At 41.3% G+C, this 19,514-nt stretch overlaps 1 protein-coding gene across 1 annotated transcript in view; it reads right to left on the reverse strand.

Annotated features, from left to right (window-relative positions):
- llgl1 (LLGL scribble cell polarity complex component 1) overlaps nucleotides 1-17,579 on the reverse strand; it is a 50,969-nt gene extending 33,390 nt beyond the window's left edge. Inside the window, exons 1-2 of the mRNA XM_060943018.1 lie at nucleotides 17,365-17,579; nucleotides 14,561-14,658 (exon numbers count right to left, since the gene is read on the reverse strand). Coding sequence (XP_060799001.1) covers nucleotides 14,561-14,658; nucleotides 17,365-17,445 — 179 coding nt within the window. The 5' untranslated portion in view covers nucleotides 17,446-17,579. The remainder of the gene's footprint in view (nucleotides 1-14,560; nucleotides 14,659-17,364) is intronic.
- Between the last annotated feature and the right edge of the window lie 1,935 nt (nucleotides 17,580-19,514).

Raw genomic sequence — 19,514 nt, forward strand, 5'->3', positions numbered from 1 at the left:
AGCATATCTGAAAGAGATAAAGGAAGTCCTTCACACAACACTGCAGCTTAGTTTCCCTGAAATGGAACAAGGGATATTAAATAAGCGACTTCCTGTTTAAGTATCCGGCTACTTTTTGACCCGAGAATGAGGAACATTCCAGCACACTTTGTGAAACTGAGGACAGCAAGAGGCTTCTGGCAGTCTTCAGCCCCTCTGCTGGAAGGCTGCTCTTCATTTCCCCATGAGGGCCACCCTAAGGATGAATCTCAACTCACACCTGACATCAGTGCTGTGTTCCATTAGGAGACACAAGACAAGACACAGATCTCAACTGCCCCAGACAGAAGAGATAACGTGTCAAATGATCAATTAGGTTTCCCCTCAATAAATCACTCATCGCACCACATCTCTTAAAAATAACAATCATCAAAAATAAAAATCCAAGCTCTTGAGTACAGTATGTTCAGATCAAAATCTAAATGGTAAACAGTTTAAAGCTTGGCAGTGTCTAGCAACAATGAAAGAGCACGGTTTAATAAAGTGGGAAAGGAAATGTAGGAACCCCCCCCCCCCAAAAAAAAATTCCCGTCTCGTCTCCTAAACGAGGCTTTTGCACATTAGATTGGAGATTGGAAAGTAGAACTTGATCCATACAGTCCACTCACCAATCTTTATATTTATATACCAGGAATAAATACAGTAGTTTAAGGGGTCTTTATTCATCATAGGAAAAAAATATATATATACTTGAAATATACTTGAAATTTAATCCCTCATTTTCGAAACTATGCCTTAACTTTATTCCTTCTAATCTCTCTACCTACTAAAACATTAGCAAAAACATTCAAATTCAGTATACACGTTAGATATGTAGATATTTTCTGATTTAAAAAAACCCCACAGATTTGATTTATTGAACGAAATCAAGGTTTCACTCATTATATTGTATATAGTCCTCATTTGTACACTTCACTCATCTCATCATCTGTAGCCACTTTATCCTGTTCTACAGGGTCGCAGGCAAGCTGGAGCCTATCCCAGCTGACTACGGGCGAAAGGCGGGGTACACCCTGGACAAGTCGCCAGGTCATCACAGGGCTGACACAGACACAGACAACCATTCACACTCACATTCACACCTACGGTCAATTTAGTGTCACCAGTTAACCTAACCTGCATGTCTTTGGACTGTGGGGGAAACCGGAGCACCCGGAGGAAACCCACGCGGACACGGGGAGAACATGCAAACTCCGCACAGAAAGGCCCTCGCCGGCCACGGGGCTCGAACCCGGACCTTCTTGCTGTGAGGCGACAGCGCTAACCACTACACCACCATGCCGCCCCCACACTTCACTCTAAAATAAAAATGAGTCAATTAACGAGAAGTTGCAGATTCTACAAGTTCTGAAATCCAAGTTGATATTCAGTTTCATTTTTACCTTATACACTCACACATCCTATAGACATCCAATGAAAAATACATTTCAATGATTAATAAGATAATTACATAATTAACTGCCTGACCTAGGCTGCTCCTCATTTTCAGTGTGAAGCAGTCCCCTGGGCCCTTGATTGCTCATGGTGCTAACCACACACACACAAAATAGGGCCCAAAGGCCACAGTAGCCGTCCTCTCTCCTCAATCCCCCCCAACAATGCTGGGCAATTACCCATTGAAGCGCTCACAGCAAACCTAGCAAGAGAGAATGCAATTTCACGGTCTGAATCATGACAGACAGCGAGCTTTGTGTTCAAGCTCTACTTCAGTTATCCAATGTTGCCATGTCTCTTCTATATGGCACAACCTCAGTAATTAAACGGTGTACTATGGCTGCATAATTAATTATTTGAGGACGCCAACAACTGTGGTCATGATTGAAATATGATGTACAGTACCAATCAGAAGTTTGGACACACCATCTAATTCAAGTTTTAATTTATATTTTTAAAAAAAACGTCATATCTTAATGATGTCGTTACTCTTTACTTAGTTGAGCGGTTCTTGATATAATATGGATTACTACAGCTGTGGAATAAGGCCATTTAGCGTATTTTTATTATATACTATTTGATCTCAAAATGCATTAAGAAGGCAAGAAACTCATCCACTAATTAACTTTTCACGAGGCACACCTGTTAACTGAAACTTTTTTTTAAAAAACCACATAATTCCATACATTATTTCATAGTTTTGTTGTCTTCAGTATTCTTCTACAATGTAGAAAAGAGTCAAAATACAGAAAACCCCATGAATGAGTAGGGGTGTACAAACTTTTGACTGGTACTGTAGATTAAACATAACTGACTGACATTAACGAGCTTGTCTAAACTGGTGCCAAATGATTGTGGTTCTTAAATCGCAACACGTCGCCGTCTGTTTAAAATCACGCATCTCCACTTTTTCAGTTTTCATTTTTTCTATATAATTGAAAGCACGTTACATTATTCCATGGTATGTACTGATGCTGTCATCATTAGAGTAGTAACATGGACTATGTGATCAACCACAAACCACTGCCATCACTGACCACCGTTAGACTGAAAAAGATCTGGAGGAAGAATAGAGTAAGTACTGAGAAGCACAACACATCACTATCAGCACTTCAGGTTCAAACAAGTCCTAGGCTTTGGATTGAGTATAAAAATAAGTATTTGCAAAAGTAGTTTTAATATGAATTTTTCCAATCGGACGTTCCTGAAAACAGATTGACTTATCGTCAGGTTACATTCAGATAGGTTTTTCCAGCATTTTTTTATTTTGGCAGATGAATACCAAAAAGGTGTGCACTATGTAGGATGTACAAACCAATAACAGCATCTTATATAACAGGTAAGTGGCATGAGTAGTGAATAAGTCTTTTAAATAAAACAGGCTTACATTTTTTTTTTTTACAAAATGTTGTCAAAATGAACCGATGAGGTCATTAACTCATCCTAATGCCAGGGAAAAAGCTACTTTTATTAAATTAACATATCAAACCTCACATAATCGTAAGATCCAACAAACTATCATTTGCCCACATCATGCAACTTTACTGAACCACCATGGCACAATTTCCCACTTTCTGATTCCAAGACAAGCGGAGACTGTCAGCAGAGACAGCACAGCTACACGGGCAAAACTTAGGCCACCAGATATGATACACCAGATTTAAAGGAACAGTCCACCGTACTTCCATAATGAAATATGCTCTTATCTGAATTGAGACGAGCTGCTCCGTACCTCTCCGAGCTTTGCGCGACCTCCCAGTCAGTCAGACGCAGTCAGACGCGCTGTCACTCCTGTTAGCAATGTAGCTAGGCTCAGCATGGCCAATGGTATTTTTTGGGGCTGTAGTTAGATGCGGCCAAACTCTTCCACGTTTTTCCTGTTTACATAGGTTTATATGACCAGTGACATGAAACAAGTTCAGTTACACAAATTGAAACGTAGCGATTTTCTATGCTATGGAAAGTCCGCACTATAATGACAGGCGTACTAACACCTTCTGCGCACTTCGGCAGCGCATTGATACGGAAGTGCGCAGAAGGTGTTAGTACGCCTGTCATTATAGTGCGGACTTTCCATAGCATAGAAAATCGCTACGTTTCAATTTGTGTAACTGAACTTGTTTCATGTCACTGGTCATATAAACCTATGTAAACAGGAAAAACGCGGAAGAGTTTGGTCGCATCTAACTACAGCCCCAAAAAATACCATTGGCCATGCTGAGCCTAGCTACATTGCTAACAGGAGTGACAGCGCGTCTGACTGACTGGGAGGTCGCGCAAAGCTCAGAGAGGTACGGAGCAGCTCGTCTCAATTCAGATAAGAACATATTTCATTATGGAAGTATGGTGGACTGTTCCTTTAAGGAAACCCTTCAGAGATTAGCTAATGCATAAATGAATCATTCATTCAATACTGTAAAATGGTTGATCAGCATTTGAAGGTATTATTGCTGAACCCTATATTGTATCGGAAGTAAAATAATTCCAGACATTTAATTTAAAAAAAAAAAAAAAAAAAAAAACTGTTGATCTAAAATCTAAAGGCCTCACTTTCTGTAAACCTTGTATTGTATAAACAAACTATTAATCTGCCCCCGAATCCCACTACCCCCACTGCCCCACCCCCCGATACTGAACTCGGCCTCAGAAACGATCTCAGAGTCAGCAGTTTCAGTTGGAGAGAACAAACAAAAAGTAAGTATCAGTTACCCAGAGCATGGACTGGCAATTTGTTCATGCCACAACCCAATTGTACATCCACATCCAAGTTTTAGATTGTTAGTTTTTCATTATTTTTAGGCTTAAACTAGATGTGATACACAGCTTTGAAATGAGATTCGTGAAAGATTCACAAGCTTAGCAAAGCTATATTTAAACTTATTGTAATTCAGTCACACAAAGCCTCTAATGCTCATGGGTGCCAGATCTTTCAGTTTAAAGAAAATTCAAATGCGCTGTGCTAGTGCTCCTTAGGTTTCCAAAAGCTAACAGAGTGCATTTAAAAACCTGAAGTGTCCTCACAGGCTAATAAGTACACTACCGGAGGGGGAAGGGGATGGATTTTAAGCCCTCTCTGTGTGCCCAGGACGCCTGCATCAGAATACTAATGGCTAGTGACCGATGCTTCCACATGAATGAGTGAGAGGAGAAAGAGATAAGCGCAAGAGAGAAAGTGTGAGGAGGACAGCAAATATGCAAGACAGGTCAAAGTTCCTGAAAATGTAAAGAGACTCTGGAAATATAAACACGGCATAGCCGCAACAATGGATAAAAATGAGGACTAAGCAAAACCAGGGCGAAGAGAGGAGTGGGGACATAATGAGAAAATCTACTAGGCTGTTTCCTCAGCTGCATTCAATCAGACATGAGCACAGTACAACGTGAGAACAGCGTTGCCCATGAAACACGAGACTCCGTCCTTCACAAAACGCCTTGCTTAACTGAACTGGAAGACCTTTTCAGGCCAGACAAGAGTTTGCGATTTTGCAGTCGCACCCCTTCACACATGAAAACATACAGGAAGCGGCGTTGCTCTGCTGTGATGTTGAGGGTGGAGAGTGGAAGAGATTCCCTGAAGTGCCCTGAAAACAGCATGAGGAAGGCCATTTCCCTGCATTGCTTACAGCTGTGTCAGTGCTGATTCTTCAAGCAGCTCAAATCCTCTGCAGCGGACACCCTCATGGGAATTCATGCAGCTGACTAGATTGCCAACATCCTAAAAGCAGAACTTTTACAGCATATAAGACCATTTAATAGCTGAAATGCAATGCTACAATTATTTTAGAAGTTCTACTTGATGGATGGATGGATGCTACACTCGGAAAGCAGTCCTAAGCACTCATGTCACAATGAAACAAATATATAGAGATTTAGGCACTGCCTAAAAGCGGAGCTCCCATCTGTTCCTGGGTTGTAGAATTTTCTTACATCATAGCCAGCCTCTTTTGTTTTATTCCTTTACCGTTATAGTTACTATACTGTTTCCTTACGTTGTACAAAACGTCAGGCGACAACAGCGACAAGTTACTCACTACTATACTGTCCCAACTACTACTCTACTTCACTAGTTGTTGGGTTTCCTATGGTGGTAGGCATGCACGCACAGAACCGAAACCATCAGAAAACAACTCGATGGGTTTGTTTATGTATCCACACTCTATGCCTATAGGGCTCCGGTAATAATTGCAAAATCCAAAAAACGAAAGGCGGATGCTGACAATTCATAATGTAGTTGAGTTCGTGCGTTTGTGATACATTCACAATCAAGACAACACCTTTTAAAAAAGGTATGTAGTACACACCAGGAAGAAAAGGTTCTGACAGTGCTCTCCTTAGCCACAAAAAAAATGCACCTCCCATGATTTGATACACTACCGTTCAAAAGTTTGGGGTCACCCAGACAATTTTGTGTTTTCCATGAAAAGTCACACTTTTATTTACCACCATAAGTTGTAAAATGAATAGAAAATATAGTCAAGACATTTTTCTGGCCATTTTGAGCATTTAATCGACCCCACAAATGTGATGCTCCAGAAACTCAATCTGCTCAAAGGAAGGTCAGTTTTATAGCTTCTCTAAAGAGCTCAACTGTTTTCAGCTGTGCTAACATGATTGTACAAGGGTTTTCTAATCATCCATTAGCCTTCTGAGGCAATGAGCAAACACATTGTACCATTAGAACACTGGAGTGAGAGTTGCTGGAAATGGGCCTCTATACACCTATGGAGATATTGCACCAAAAACCAGACATTTGCAGCTAGAATAGTCATTTACCACATTAGCAATGTATAGAGTGGATTTCTGATTAGTTTAAAATGATCTTCATTGAAAAGAACAGTGCTTTTCTTTCAAAAATAAGGACATTTCAAAGTGACCCCAAACTTTTGAACGGTAGTGTATGCTAGTTAAATGTGTAAAAAATAAATAAATAAATAAATAAATAAATAAATACCCAATATAAATTTAAGTAATTACATGCTACATAAACTATAGTCTGACAACTGGCATACTTAACATGTCAAAGTCATTTTTTTTTTAACCATTTATGGCTGCATTTAACGTTGACCTGGATACGTTACACCAATTGGTCCCTCACTAGCCCCCCACCAAATTAATAAGACCCCCCCCCCAAAAAAAAAGGAAATGCTGTTCTGTTACCAATTAACTGTAAAGTGCAGTCCTCTGTCCTGAAGGCCTACTGACTTAACACCCGAGAAGCCTTTCATAAACATTAAGCAAACATCTCCTTACAAAAAGATTCACCAGATCAATGTTTTATTTATTCAATCACAAAACATTTCGGGGGCGGCACGGTGGTATAGTGGTTAGCGCTGTCGCCTCACAGCAAGAAGGTCCTGGGTTCGAGCCCCGGGGCCGGCGAGGGCCTTTCTGTGTGGAGTTTGCATGTTCTCCCCGTGTCCGCGTGGGTTTCCTCCGGGTGCTCCGGTTTCCCCCACAGTCCAAAGACATGCAGGTTAGGTTAACTGGTGACTCTAAATTGACCGTAGGTGTGAATGTGAGTGTGAATGGTTGTCTGTGTCTATGTGTCAGCCCTGTGATGACCTGGCGACTTGTCCAGGGTGTACCCCGCCTTTCGCCCGTAGTCAGCTGGGATAGGCTCCAGCTTGCCTGCGACCCTGTAGAACAGGATAAAGCGGCTAGAGATAATGAGATGAGATGAGACAAAACATTTCGATTTGTTAGATTAGATTATGTGGAGCATCTGCTGTATACCATAAACCCCTCTGTAAGCTGTTTCGCTAGAAATTATTAATTTATTAGAATGAGTGTTTTAATATAGCGCTGTAGTTTGAATTACAGCTGGCACTACTGCTAGAACTGTGCTGTTACAGAAAATTCATTTCAGTCTAATTATATCAGAGAATTAAAGGGGACAGGTTACAAAAAATGAACAACTCACTTTTTCAGTGCTTGTGCTGATACTTTTGGGTATCTGGAGTGTCTAACAACCAACAAACTCTGAAATAAGATACCCGGTCAGTTTCTTTTGTTCTGCCTATTTCAGAAAACATGAGCTTCAACAAGCCGTTCAGATTCAGCTCCACTTTCTATGTCACAAGTGGAGCTCATTAGAATGATTCCGCCCCATCATCTGAATATCTCCACTCAGGGCTTGAGAACTGCCTTTGTGAATGAATATTCATGAGGAAAGTGCTCTGATTGGCCAGCAGAAGGGGTGGGTGGACTGAGCAGTGGCTCATTATCATTTAATGATATAATTTACTGCTCCCCGGGCGTTGTTAGCATGGCTGCCCACTGCTCTGGGTATGCGTGTGCTCATTGCTCACGTGTGTGTTCACTGCTTCAGATGGGTTAAATGCAAAAGAGGAATTTCACAAGTGTACGTGTGATGAATAAAAGTTCTTCTTCAAAGAACAGGTGCTCAAAATCGGTCGTTTTGAACAGGGCTGTTAAGACCGGGTCAGAAGGGAGCTGTGGTGTTTTCTCCATTCGATATTTTGACCAAAGCATAGCATAGACGTTTCATTAAGACCTCAGGGAACTGTGTCAACTTGTGGAAAAAAGGTGTAAAATGTCTCTTTTAAACAGCGTTGTGTTACAAGAAACTGTCATTTCATTAGCTACTGTATTAGCCAAAACAGACAAAATTATTTAATGCATTAAACAGTCATCAATATCACAAATGGTCAAACCACTGATACTTTAAGATTTCTTCATAAAAGATTGCTCTTGGCATTTTTTTTAATAGATTTTGAAAATAAACTCTGCACAAGGATCTTTTACTGCAACCAATACTCTGACTCTTACTGGTCTGTAACCTCTTGATGATCAGGCACTGCAAGGTTTTGAGCTGTACAGAAAATCACCACATGCCACCACAAGTCCAAAAAAGTAATAATTAAAAGCAAAACACCTCTTTGAGGTCTCACCAAGTCCTTGTGGAGTAAATCTAAATATACAAGATATGAGGAGTTCGGCAGACATTCTGGAGACGGAGACAGAAATGTGCAAACATGCTCCTTTCAGCAAAGAGCAAACTCGCTTTTTTGTATGTGTTTAAACACAACAGGATTGTACAGCTCTCAGCAAACAGTTATGGGAGACCAAAATTGGATCAAATTAAATTGACGACTCAAATCAGATGGAAACCGACCTGATGAGGGTGTCGGCAAGAGATGACATTTCATTTTGGCACCGTTGTAATCTGAAGCACACAAAGCACCGTTCTGACAGTTAAACGACAAAAAGGGTGGAGCGAAGCTCAGAAGTGGAAAGCAGCAGTGCATCCCAATTATCTGAGCTCTAGAGCGGTGGCCTTGGAAACCGTTTCAAAAGGCGCCTTCAGCGAGGCCAGGCCGAGGGCAAAGCCTCAGAAGAATCTCCCCTTACTGCAGAGGATGAACTCTGGGCAAGTCAACATACATTCTTTATGGGTGAACCCGGCTCCTCCAACAGCCCCTCTGTTCCAGACATCTCATTACGTTCCATTCTCCCTCACTCCCCTACACACACACACACACAGTTACAGCAGAGTCCCCAACCCTGTGCCTCAATGTGCGGTTGGAGCAAAAGCATGTTTATGAAGAGCAAAGCTCGTATTTCATAGTGTTTGCACAAATCCAAACCGAGCAACAAGGACACAAACATCTCGCTTAGACATTGGTCTACAGAGAGTGAGAAGACGACTCTTCAGGGCCCATTCTTCAGACATGGATTACTGAGGCAGCCGGATTGGATTGTTGATTATCTATGCGCTTCTAAACATACTTGTTTACATGCACGTACATTATGCATACAATTTCTCAAATCAAGCTCATCACGTCGTCATGCATGTCGTCAATAGCTGAAAATTGCTGCTGCAAGTTCCTCAACTCAATATTTTCCACATTTTGGTTATTCCGTGCTCTTGTCTAAAGAAAAGCTCGCACAATTTGATCTTAAATGGAATTCAAGATGGAAGACTCCATTAGATTAGAGAATGAGGGACATATAGTCACACTATAATTATAGGAGGATTACTGTTACTCGTATTTATAAAAAAAGACTATTATTTCTACTTAAATGGAGCACATTAACCACAAATAATGTTGCTTGCACATACTGGTTTCCTGACTCCAGTTTAATATCCCACCCCATTAACTAAAATATGCGGGGGTGGGGGGGTGGAAACGGACGACACACCAACGTTTAAATGTCCTCTCCAGCCTTCTGTACGATCAGTGGGCGTTTCTCATTTCTGTAATCGTGCCTTTTTGTTTCCTTTCCTGGCTCCTTCACTCCTCCATCCAAATAAGTAACGAGAGGGTGCAAAGAAAAGGAACAAGGATGAGGAAACAAGAACATAAAACATCCTTGCTCACCAAATTATCATTTAAATGTGACTTAAGTAAATTGACATGTTTCCTAGTTGAATAAACTGCATAACAGAGCTGCGGGCACACAAACGCGCACTGGATTAACTCCTCAGTTAAAACATCACTGCACCTGACATGTTTTAGCCTAAACGGTCTCATACTCCTCACTTCTTTTTCATTCTTGGCTTTTTGCCCAAGGATTTTATTGCCATTCATTTTTAATAAGATTAGTTTTGTACTTCTATTTCTTATTGGTACTGGTTATCATTTCAATACATCTTCCACTTCCAGGGAATGCAAATCAGCTTACACTAATCAGTTTCTTGTGTGCAGCAAAAGAACCAAGCTACCCTTTTTGGAATAACCATAAATAGTAAATCTGGTATATGTAGCACATCATATTGGATTTATTAAGCAACGTACAAAGAATGATACTCTGCACATTGACAATTCTAAATCTAAGCAAACATTAACTACCCAATCTTTTAGCAAACTATGTGGAAATGTTTGCATCAGCCAAACGGAACAAAAATTTTCATCCAGATTTACAAAAGGTACAGAAAAATTGATTCTTTATACTGGTTTGTGTATGTTGATCACTCAAAGTGCAAAGCACATTCCTGTTACAGCTCATTTGCATGTGGTGACACCCATAAAACTCCATAAAAGGTCAAGTGCACAAACAGCTGCGAGCATGAAATGAACAGTCAGGATAAAGGAAAAAAAGACATAAGTGGAAGGTCATTTTGACTCAATTCTATGCCAATAACAAGTGACCACTAAATCTTCCATCAGCTGAAGCATTTGTTTATGGTTTACAGCTATGCAAAAGTAGACCGACCCATCCTCTAGTTATACAGCACAATTTCTTTTGTCATATGTAAATGATTAGTTTTATTTGTCTTAATTTACGAGTTTGCATTGGGTCTTTTTTCATATTCCGTAATTCATCTCATATCATCTCTAGCCGCTTTATCCTGTTCTACAGGGTCACAAGCAAGCTGGAGCCTATCCCAGCTGACTACGGGCGAAAGGCAGGGTACACCCTGGACAAGTCGCCAGGTCATCACAGGGCTGACACATAGACACAGACAACCATTCACACTCACATTCACACCTACGCTCAATTTAGAGTCACCAGTTAACCTAACCTGCATGTCTTTGGACTGTGGGGGAAACCGGAGCACCCGGAGGAAACCCACGTGGACACGGGGAGAACATGCAAACTCCGCACAGAAAGGCCCTCGCCGGCCACGGGGCTCGAAACCGGACCTTCTTGCTGTGAGGTGACAGCGCTAAACACTACACCACCGTGCCACCCTATTCTGTAATTGATGCCAATAATATAAAAACAACTGGTTTCACTAAATGTTCTTGATGGGACTCTTAGTCCCTGACCTAGTGAACTAGCATGAGGATGTGTTTTGATAGACTCAAAGTTGGTCCGGATAAGGGTGTCTACTAAATATTGAAACGTAATGTAAAACAATTAAAAAAATCAACAATATATTCCAGATTTATAAGTCCAGTAATCCATGTAAATTATGTGATTTGATTTTTAACCCTACTCCAAGGCTTACATTAGTTAGTCTTCTTACATATAAAACGTACACACACTCAGGAGCAGAAGTAGAATATGAACACTTTTCTGAATTTACAGGATTTTCATGAATGCCAAATTTCTTGTGGAAATGCACACGAACGAGTGACAAAATTAACAAACATCTATGGCAGTCCAAAATAAGAAAACATCATATTAGTTCTTATCTAGTTTTGATTGTACCATCTTCATCTATCAGCAGCTGAAAACAAAGCCAGATAAAGCAATGTTTATCTAAGGTTCAGAGTGATGGGGAGATGGTGAAGGAAGGAATTTATGGGCTCCTGCCGTCTAACCAATTCAAGATGGACTCCAGGCAAAGCGTGCAGAATAACGTTACTCGATAAAGTCAGAAGTACCACACGAGTGTCAGAAGCAGGCTATGGTTCTATTATTAAATGCAGAACAGAATGCCAATCATTACTTAGAAGACAAGAAAAACACCTTAGGGCCCAAATGTAAACAAGGAAACAAGATAACGTTTCACAGCTGGCATACTTTTCTTTCTAAAAGCTCTTCAGAAGCAGGATTCATAAAAAAGGCACTGATGGCCCAAGCTGTGAAACAGTGACTTTTCAGAAGCAATCTTTTATGGCTGATCAGGTCACTCACATGCATGGCAAAAACCCAACTTATAATCCTCCACTACAACCCTATGTGTAGCAAGACTAGGAAGATTATGCACTCCCAAAACTAAACTACTTATTAGCTAACTTCAGGACAGCCTCTTCCTTTCCCACCCATCAACCTCACCACTCTCCTCCCTGATCCTCATTCAGAGACAGCAGTCAGATTGTTCAGGATAGTTGGAGGACAGATACGAAGGCGAGCAGAGCTCAGGATGAGTCAGGGCTTCAGAGTCAGGGCTTCAGAGTCAGCCTCTTGGCTCGGCTGTGCCTGATAGTACCAGCCTCCTTTAAGCACTCCTCAGTGCGACTCAAAGATCTGCACTGTGTGCATGATGCCCACCACTATAACGGCTCAGGGCATGTCCTGACCCAGACAGAAGGGCATACATTCTGTATCCTCGTCTCACATGTCCCAAATGAAAGCAAGAGGATTAAAAATAAAAATGTCAGAGAGAATGTCTCCATAATTCCTGCTGTGCTGTTTAGCCCAATCAAACCAGCCAGATAAATCACTGGCTGCTGAAGGAGTCTCCAGCTACACAGCCTGATAGGAGTAATTACACCCTCCTAAACATTCCTTTACCCCAGAGCATGGCCATGTCCAATATAATCAACACGAAAGAATTCAACCCAGGGGAAAAAAGGAAAAAGAAAAACACATTAACTGTGGGAATACTTCAAACCATTTTTCAATGCTTTAGGCACAATATGAACCACTGTTTCAACACAAAACACAATGGGAACAGGGAGACACGTCAGGCTCGTTTCCTAAATGCCAAAACTGTTCGAGAGAAAAAAAAAAAAAAGTTTCACACAAGAGCTGAAAAATCTCTGTAGTTAAATGACACCTCTTATATATATATATATATATATATATATATATATATATATATATATATATATATATATATATATATATATACTGTCCCAATTAGAGGAAACCCTCATCTGGAGAAACATTAAAGATGGGAATAATTAAATATTTATGATGCAATTCTGGTGATACATTTTTGTTTGGTGTAGCATTTTCATTACAGCTGTGTTCAGTTATGATGTTTATTAAGAGGCATAAACATAAGGGATAAGGGTCAGGTTTCACTGTTAACTCAGAAAAACAAAAGAACAAGAGCCTCTTTTCTCACTGGGCATTTTCCAGGGATGTTAACATTACATAAAACTAGAAAGTGCATTCTCTGAAGACACCGCAGGGTGACCATGCCGGTGCAGCAGACCGTTAATGGATATACCGGTACTTTCCAAAAATGGGACTATTGAATGACAGTAGCAAGTTGTCACTTAAATTAGATTTATTCAACATCACAGCATCATTAGCATGAATTTCCCAAACAAAAAGTAAATTAATAAAATCAAAATTTTATATTTACATACATTTTATTTTCTTCAAAGGTAACAGCAAAAAATTGGACAGAGACTGAAAGTTTTTCCTCCCAAAACGCCATTCATTTGAACGGGGACAAAAATGAATAGACAGACATGAATGGAGGAAAAAGGGATGGGTAAAAAGAAAAGATGAGCGCGGGTCATAACGATTGCATGTGCGTATAGGGGGAGTTGGCCTGAGGTATCACATCAAGTTTGGTGCATCTCTGATAAAGCTTGTCCGAGCAAGACGATTTGATTTGTGAGTCTTATTCATTCTCTATGGGGGGGCGGGACAAAAAAAACAAAAAAAAACACAAGAGCGAGAAAACGGGTGCGTCAATCCAAAAGCTATACACAAACACACCATTCCCGATCATACCGCACGGTTTAAAGTTAGTTTGGGGTCTCTCTCTCAAAATGCGAGAGGCGATACCATCCAAATAATGGCAAAATAATAAGAAAACTAAAGAAAAGAATATCAATAATGTTGTATATCGTGCAATCACTAAAAATCTAATCATCATAAATCTACAGAAGATTTAGAGACAAAACGTTGGACTTGAAGTTCCAGGATGCAATGCAGCTACACAACACCGTTACAGCAGAGACTCAAATCAGATAGACAGCAATCACTAAGATGACAAGCATGATGCTGTTGATGGTGGTATTAGCGTGAAAGTTTAAGTTTTGGAACCCTTTATGTTTGAGTAGAGGGCATCGATGAAGAGGTGAGAGAGCAGAACAGATTAAAGCACTGCTGCATCACGTTTTAAGTAGAGCGAAATCCCAGTAGTGCTATTAAATCACAAGTGGTCATGCAGGAAAACTACTAAAAGTAAAAAATGAACTAATTTGTCCATTTTTAAATTAAAAAAAAAAAGTCTATTCAGATATTTATCCAGTAAAGAAATTCTGAGATCACTTCTTATTTACTATGCAAGCTTTTTTTATTTAATATTCAAGGTGGGTTTTTCCTTTACAACCTGTATAAACTATGCTGCAACAATTTTGTTTTGGTTTCTTCATGCACTTTTTACATCATTCCATATTCATTAAAGCTTTCTTTCCACAAAGAAAAAAAAAAAACATACATCCACAGTACAGAAACATAATACAGTCCAAATATTTGAAAAGGATACACTTTGATGGCTCCTGATTTAGTTCCAATGGCCATTAGTTGCAGTTTGGGGTCATAGGCCAGAGCACTGGGCTGACTGGGGAATCCATGTTCAACAGTCTGGATGAAAGGAAGAGGAAACGTCCACATATCACATTATTTCATGCACATGACAGACTGCAAGGCACTAGCTCAGCATTCTCACATCTGTTTATACTCCACTGTATGACAGGCAAAATAAACATAAACGTACAGTAAGTAAATCAACTGCAAAAAATAGCAGACTTTCAGTTTTTATGACTAATAAGGCAAGACATTTTATAAGCACATAAATAAAGACATTCCAAACACGACGCTTTCCCATCAAAGCACAAAGACTGGAATATATTAAATATTTAACGGCAGCAAATCTCTGACTGATAATTAAACGACGTTGCAGAACATGTATCCAAAACCTAATCAAGCACTTGTTTTGTGTGATGGAAAAAAAAAAAAAAAGATGAAATAGGGATACATTTACAATATTATAAATAAAACTCTCCCCAAAATTTGGTGGTGTAGCAATTAGCACCGTCACTTCACAGCAAGAAGGTTCTGGGTTCGAACCTGCTGGTTGACCAGGGCCTTTCTGTGTCAAGTTTGATGTTCTCCTTATACCTGTGTGGGTTTCCTCAGGGTGCTCCAGTTTCCTCCCACAGTCCAAAGACATGCAGATTTGGTCAACTGGCTATTCTAAGGTGGGGTTTACATTAGACCGTATCAGCGGATCATCAGATTAACGTTTTTAAAAACGATTAGTGTGCACACAGCAACGCCAATACACGATTCGCGTGCACACAGCAACGCCAATACACAGATACGCTAATCACATGACTAATTCGGCACGCAAGTTGAAATGTGTCAGTGCGGCTCACCGCTTCCTCCTCAGCGGCTGCGCTCCAAATCACTCCGCCCTGAACAGCGAGTGCCCTCTGGAGGGTGCGCACTCCGGCCCTGCGCAGCTCACAGAGCGCGCGAGTGTAGTGCACGAGCAGTGATTCGGGACTGAGCCGCTGTGCGCAAGTCACTTACCACTTGCAAGTGGAAGGATGGCAAGCCTAAAGACAATCATCACTACACAATGGGCAGTATTTGCATCAGTATTTGCAGTATTTTCATACTTTTATACTCTTTAATGAAAGGTGATACAAGGCGGAAGTCCGCGCCGTTTTTCAGCAGTCGCGTCACATGACCAATGCCAGCGAATCAGGAAGGTGGATGTCACAGTGACGTTGTCCAATAACGACGCCAGCTAGAGCTCAGCACAGCGTATCCGCGTATTCTCAATGTTTACACAGCACCGGATCAGACACGATCTGGATTGAATACGTGGACCCTGGCGGATTCCCGTTTCCAGGCGGTTTAATGTAAACGGACAGTGCATCCGCGAAGAAAACGAGACAGATACGGTCTAATGTAAACTTGGCCTAAATTGCCCATAGGTGTGAATGTGAATGGCTGTCTGTCTCTATATTATCCACACGACAGACTGGTGACTTGCCCAACATCAGCTGGGATTGGCTCCAGCTCACCTGCGACCCGCAACAGGATAAGAGGTATAAACAACGGATATGATTAAATTTAATGACAGAGTGTGTGATATCATAGGATCATTACAGCATCTCAATGGCTCAGCGATAACAGACAGCACACTCTTCATGCAGTTGATATATTATATACTATTTTATTATGTCACGCTACCAGTTGATATGATTAATGATCCCTGGAGCTCTGGGCTGCATGCATCACTTGACACTTTTGCAGATCTTCTGATTATAGGATTCACAGTGACATGACTGCTCTGTGATGAGTGTTTTGACTTTCTGAAGTACGAGCACTTGTGTTTCATTAGGATTCTCTCTCTCTCTCTGTGTGTTTATTACAGTCTTCAGTCCAGCTCTAGCACTTGTGGCTCTCCCCACAACTATGTCGCTTTGTTTTAGTTCAGCTGTTGGGAACACTCTTGAGCACTTTCATCACTGCAGCTCTTTAAACAGCGAGTAGATCAGACTGGGCTTGACTTGTAAATCATCTTAATTTAAAAAAAAAAAAAAGTACAGGAGGAAATTATATGTGTAAAAAGAAACATTGACAGTGCAGAGGATGTTTCAGAAAGATTTTTTTTTCTTAACAGCTCAGAGATCTCCAATAGAGTTTAAAAAAGACTACTTTTAATAAGAAGTCACAGTAATGGTGTGGTCTATGGTTCCAGTTAAACTCAGGTGGGAGAAGTGTCCACACCTCCCTCTCTATTGTGCTGTGCAGCTAGAACATGACTTCAGCTTTTTGGCATTCAAAGCTTTAGACAGGCTCTTGATATGCAAATTAGGCTCAAATCTTGACTTGTCTAGATCATAGTTTTTGTATTTTAAGCCGAAAATCTTGTAAAGGATAGTTTTAGGATTTAGAATTAGTTTCAAGATTACATAATACCTAAAAAAAAAAAAAAAAATTAGGTCTTTTAGATGGAAGCAGTGACTGGAGATGTTATCCAACCAAACAACAACAAAAACAAAAGTATACTGTGTTGCAAGAGACCTTTGAATCAGTTATGTTAACTTTCATTCATTCATTCATTCATTCATTCATTCATTTATGACAAAATGTGACAGCTGTGAGCAGCCAGAATGCATTTGGGTCATTTCTCTTCATGCATAACATTTTCACACCCTGGAGTAACAGAATAACCAGATGTTTCCTGATGTTTGATGGAGCTTTGCACCCCAGGCTGATCCCACATGCTCAGCGCGCGAGGGGGAAAAGCAGCTCACCCGGTGGCTCACATACCTTATTAAAGGCAAAAAGGTCCTGCTTGACTTTCTCCCTCTGAGGGTCATTGCCCTGTCGCCTGAACCGAAATTTCATCATCCTGTATCCGGCACAGTGTCTCCAAACCGCGGCCGGGAAATCACGCTCGAGTCTGAAATAGTGCACAGCAGTAATCAGCTCCCATGCGGACACAACACCGGTTTGCTCAGCTCCTCTCCTCTCCTGTTTCTCTTCTCTCCTCTACTCCACTGTGTGTGCATGCAGTTTGAGCCCAGGCTAAGTTCACAGGACTCACTGAGCTCACAGCCAATCAGTGCGCTAGAACATCTTAGACCACGCCCACAATGCGCAATCAAAACAAGGGCTGGATCAGTGAGGACCGGGTTTTCCCTTAACCCTCATTAGAATAATCATTCTCAAGCAAGGACGTAGGTTTGGCATTAACATTGGTGGGGACCACTGGCGGCTCGTTAATTGAGGTATTTCACCTGACGTCACAGGGTCACGTGACGCCCGGTGTCCACCATTTTGGACGGCAAGCTAGCTAATGTCAACAACAGTAGCTGGTATGTTACTGTAGCAATATTTACGTTCAGTCATTTGGATGACTGTTAAAACCTTTCAGTCTCAAGTTTTTCCTTTACTGGATTTACTAGTTTACTGAGCTAGCGCGCGATGGCTCCCAGCTTGGCCGGCTAGCGCGCGATGGCTCCCGGCTTGGCCGGCGAGCGCGCGATGGCTCCTGGCTTGGCCGGCGAGCGCGCGATGGCTCCCGGCTTGGCCGAGCGCGCTAGCTCAGTAAACTAGTAAATCCAGTAAAGGAAAAACTTGAGACCGAAAGGTTTTAACAGTCATCCAAATGACTGAACGTAAACATTGCTACAGTAACATACCAGCTACTATGTTGTTGACATTAGCTAGTGCTAACAGCTAGTTGCTAATACACTGCTACAACTACACCGACCCTAATAATACAGTTCTTGGTCATTGCCTGGTAACAGCAAATTTATAACGGGCCATGTCTCAACAGACTAAGAAGTTATTTCAATGACATTTAATAACATTTTGTTTATCCTGAGGACCGAAAGTAAATGAAAATGTGAACAAACCTTAGCTGTAATAAGATGGCGACCACCGGCTCCAGGGACGACCCGCTGATGTAGGCATGTTACCCAGCCTGACACAAAATATTTGTAGGCATCCAAACTCGTGTACGCTTTCAGATCAATACCTGTGTATGGCGATGGGTTTTTAACGACATAGGTATACAGATCATGTGGGCCGAAGTCAGGTAAAGACGAGGGCTTCGTGTACTTCCGTACGTCAGTGAACAATCCTGGTGGAAGCGGGTAAACGTCGTTCTCTAAGCCTGCTAACCTCAATTTTTGCAAATACCTCTCTCTCTGCTCACCCTGTAAATGCCCTACGTCGCTGGATAGTGAAGGTGTTTTCTGCATCTCGCTCCTTTTTCTTTTATGTTTTTCGTTTGTCGCCTTCCTCGCATTCAAACTGATTCGAGCCGTGCCGTCCAAAATGGCAGCATCACATGACTTGGTCACGTGAGTGAAATACCTCAATTGGGGCGATTTGGGCGACGCACTCCCAAACAGGGAGGGAGATTTTTTTTTTATCTACTCCTACTACCACGGCCACAGTAATGTCATTGTCCAATCAGGCTAAGGTCGCGCCTGGTGTAGCCACGCCCTTTTGGGGCGATTTCTGTCAGGTTCAGATTTGCCCCAAAATCTCCCATTGACACTAATGGTACGTATGTTTTTTTCGAAAATCATGCTCCCAATGCATTTTCTATTAGGTTTTATGTGCTCGCACAAGCAGCGTGCTTACATCATACGCCTGTTGCGCCGCGCAAGTGTTGCCAGATTGGGGGGGTTTTAAGTGCATTTTGGCGGGTTTTGAACATAATTTTGGGCTGGAAAACGCAACTTGCGCAGGAAATGTGTGAACATTCTATGAAGAAGATGGCGGCGAGTGTTGAGTGCAACAATACGATAGCGTCTCTGAAAGAAGTTCCCTTTAGTCGTCGTACCAATGAGGAGAAAATGGCAATCAAACAGCTAGGACCTCCTAGACCGAATTTAAACATCAAGCAAGTGTCTACGAAGGGGGAGAAGACCTGCTCAAGAGGTTTTAACAAGAACTGGTACCAC

This window comes from Neoarius graeffei, chromosome 16 (genome assembly GCF_027579695.1).
Source record: "Neoarius graeffei isolate fNeoGra1 chromosome 16, fNeoGra1.pri, whole genome shotgun sequence".
NCBI lineage: Eukaryota > Metazoa > Chordata > Actinopteri > Siluriformes > Ariidae > Neoarius > Neoarius graeffei.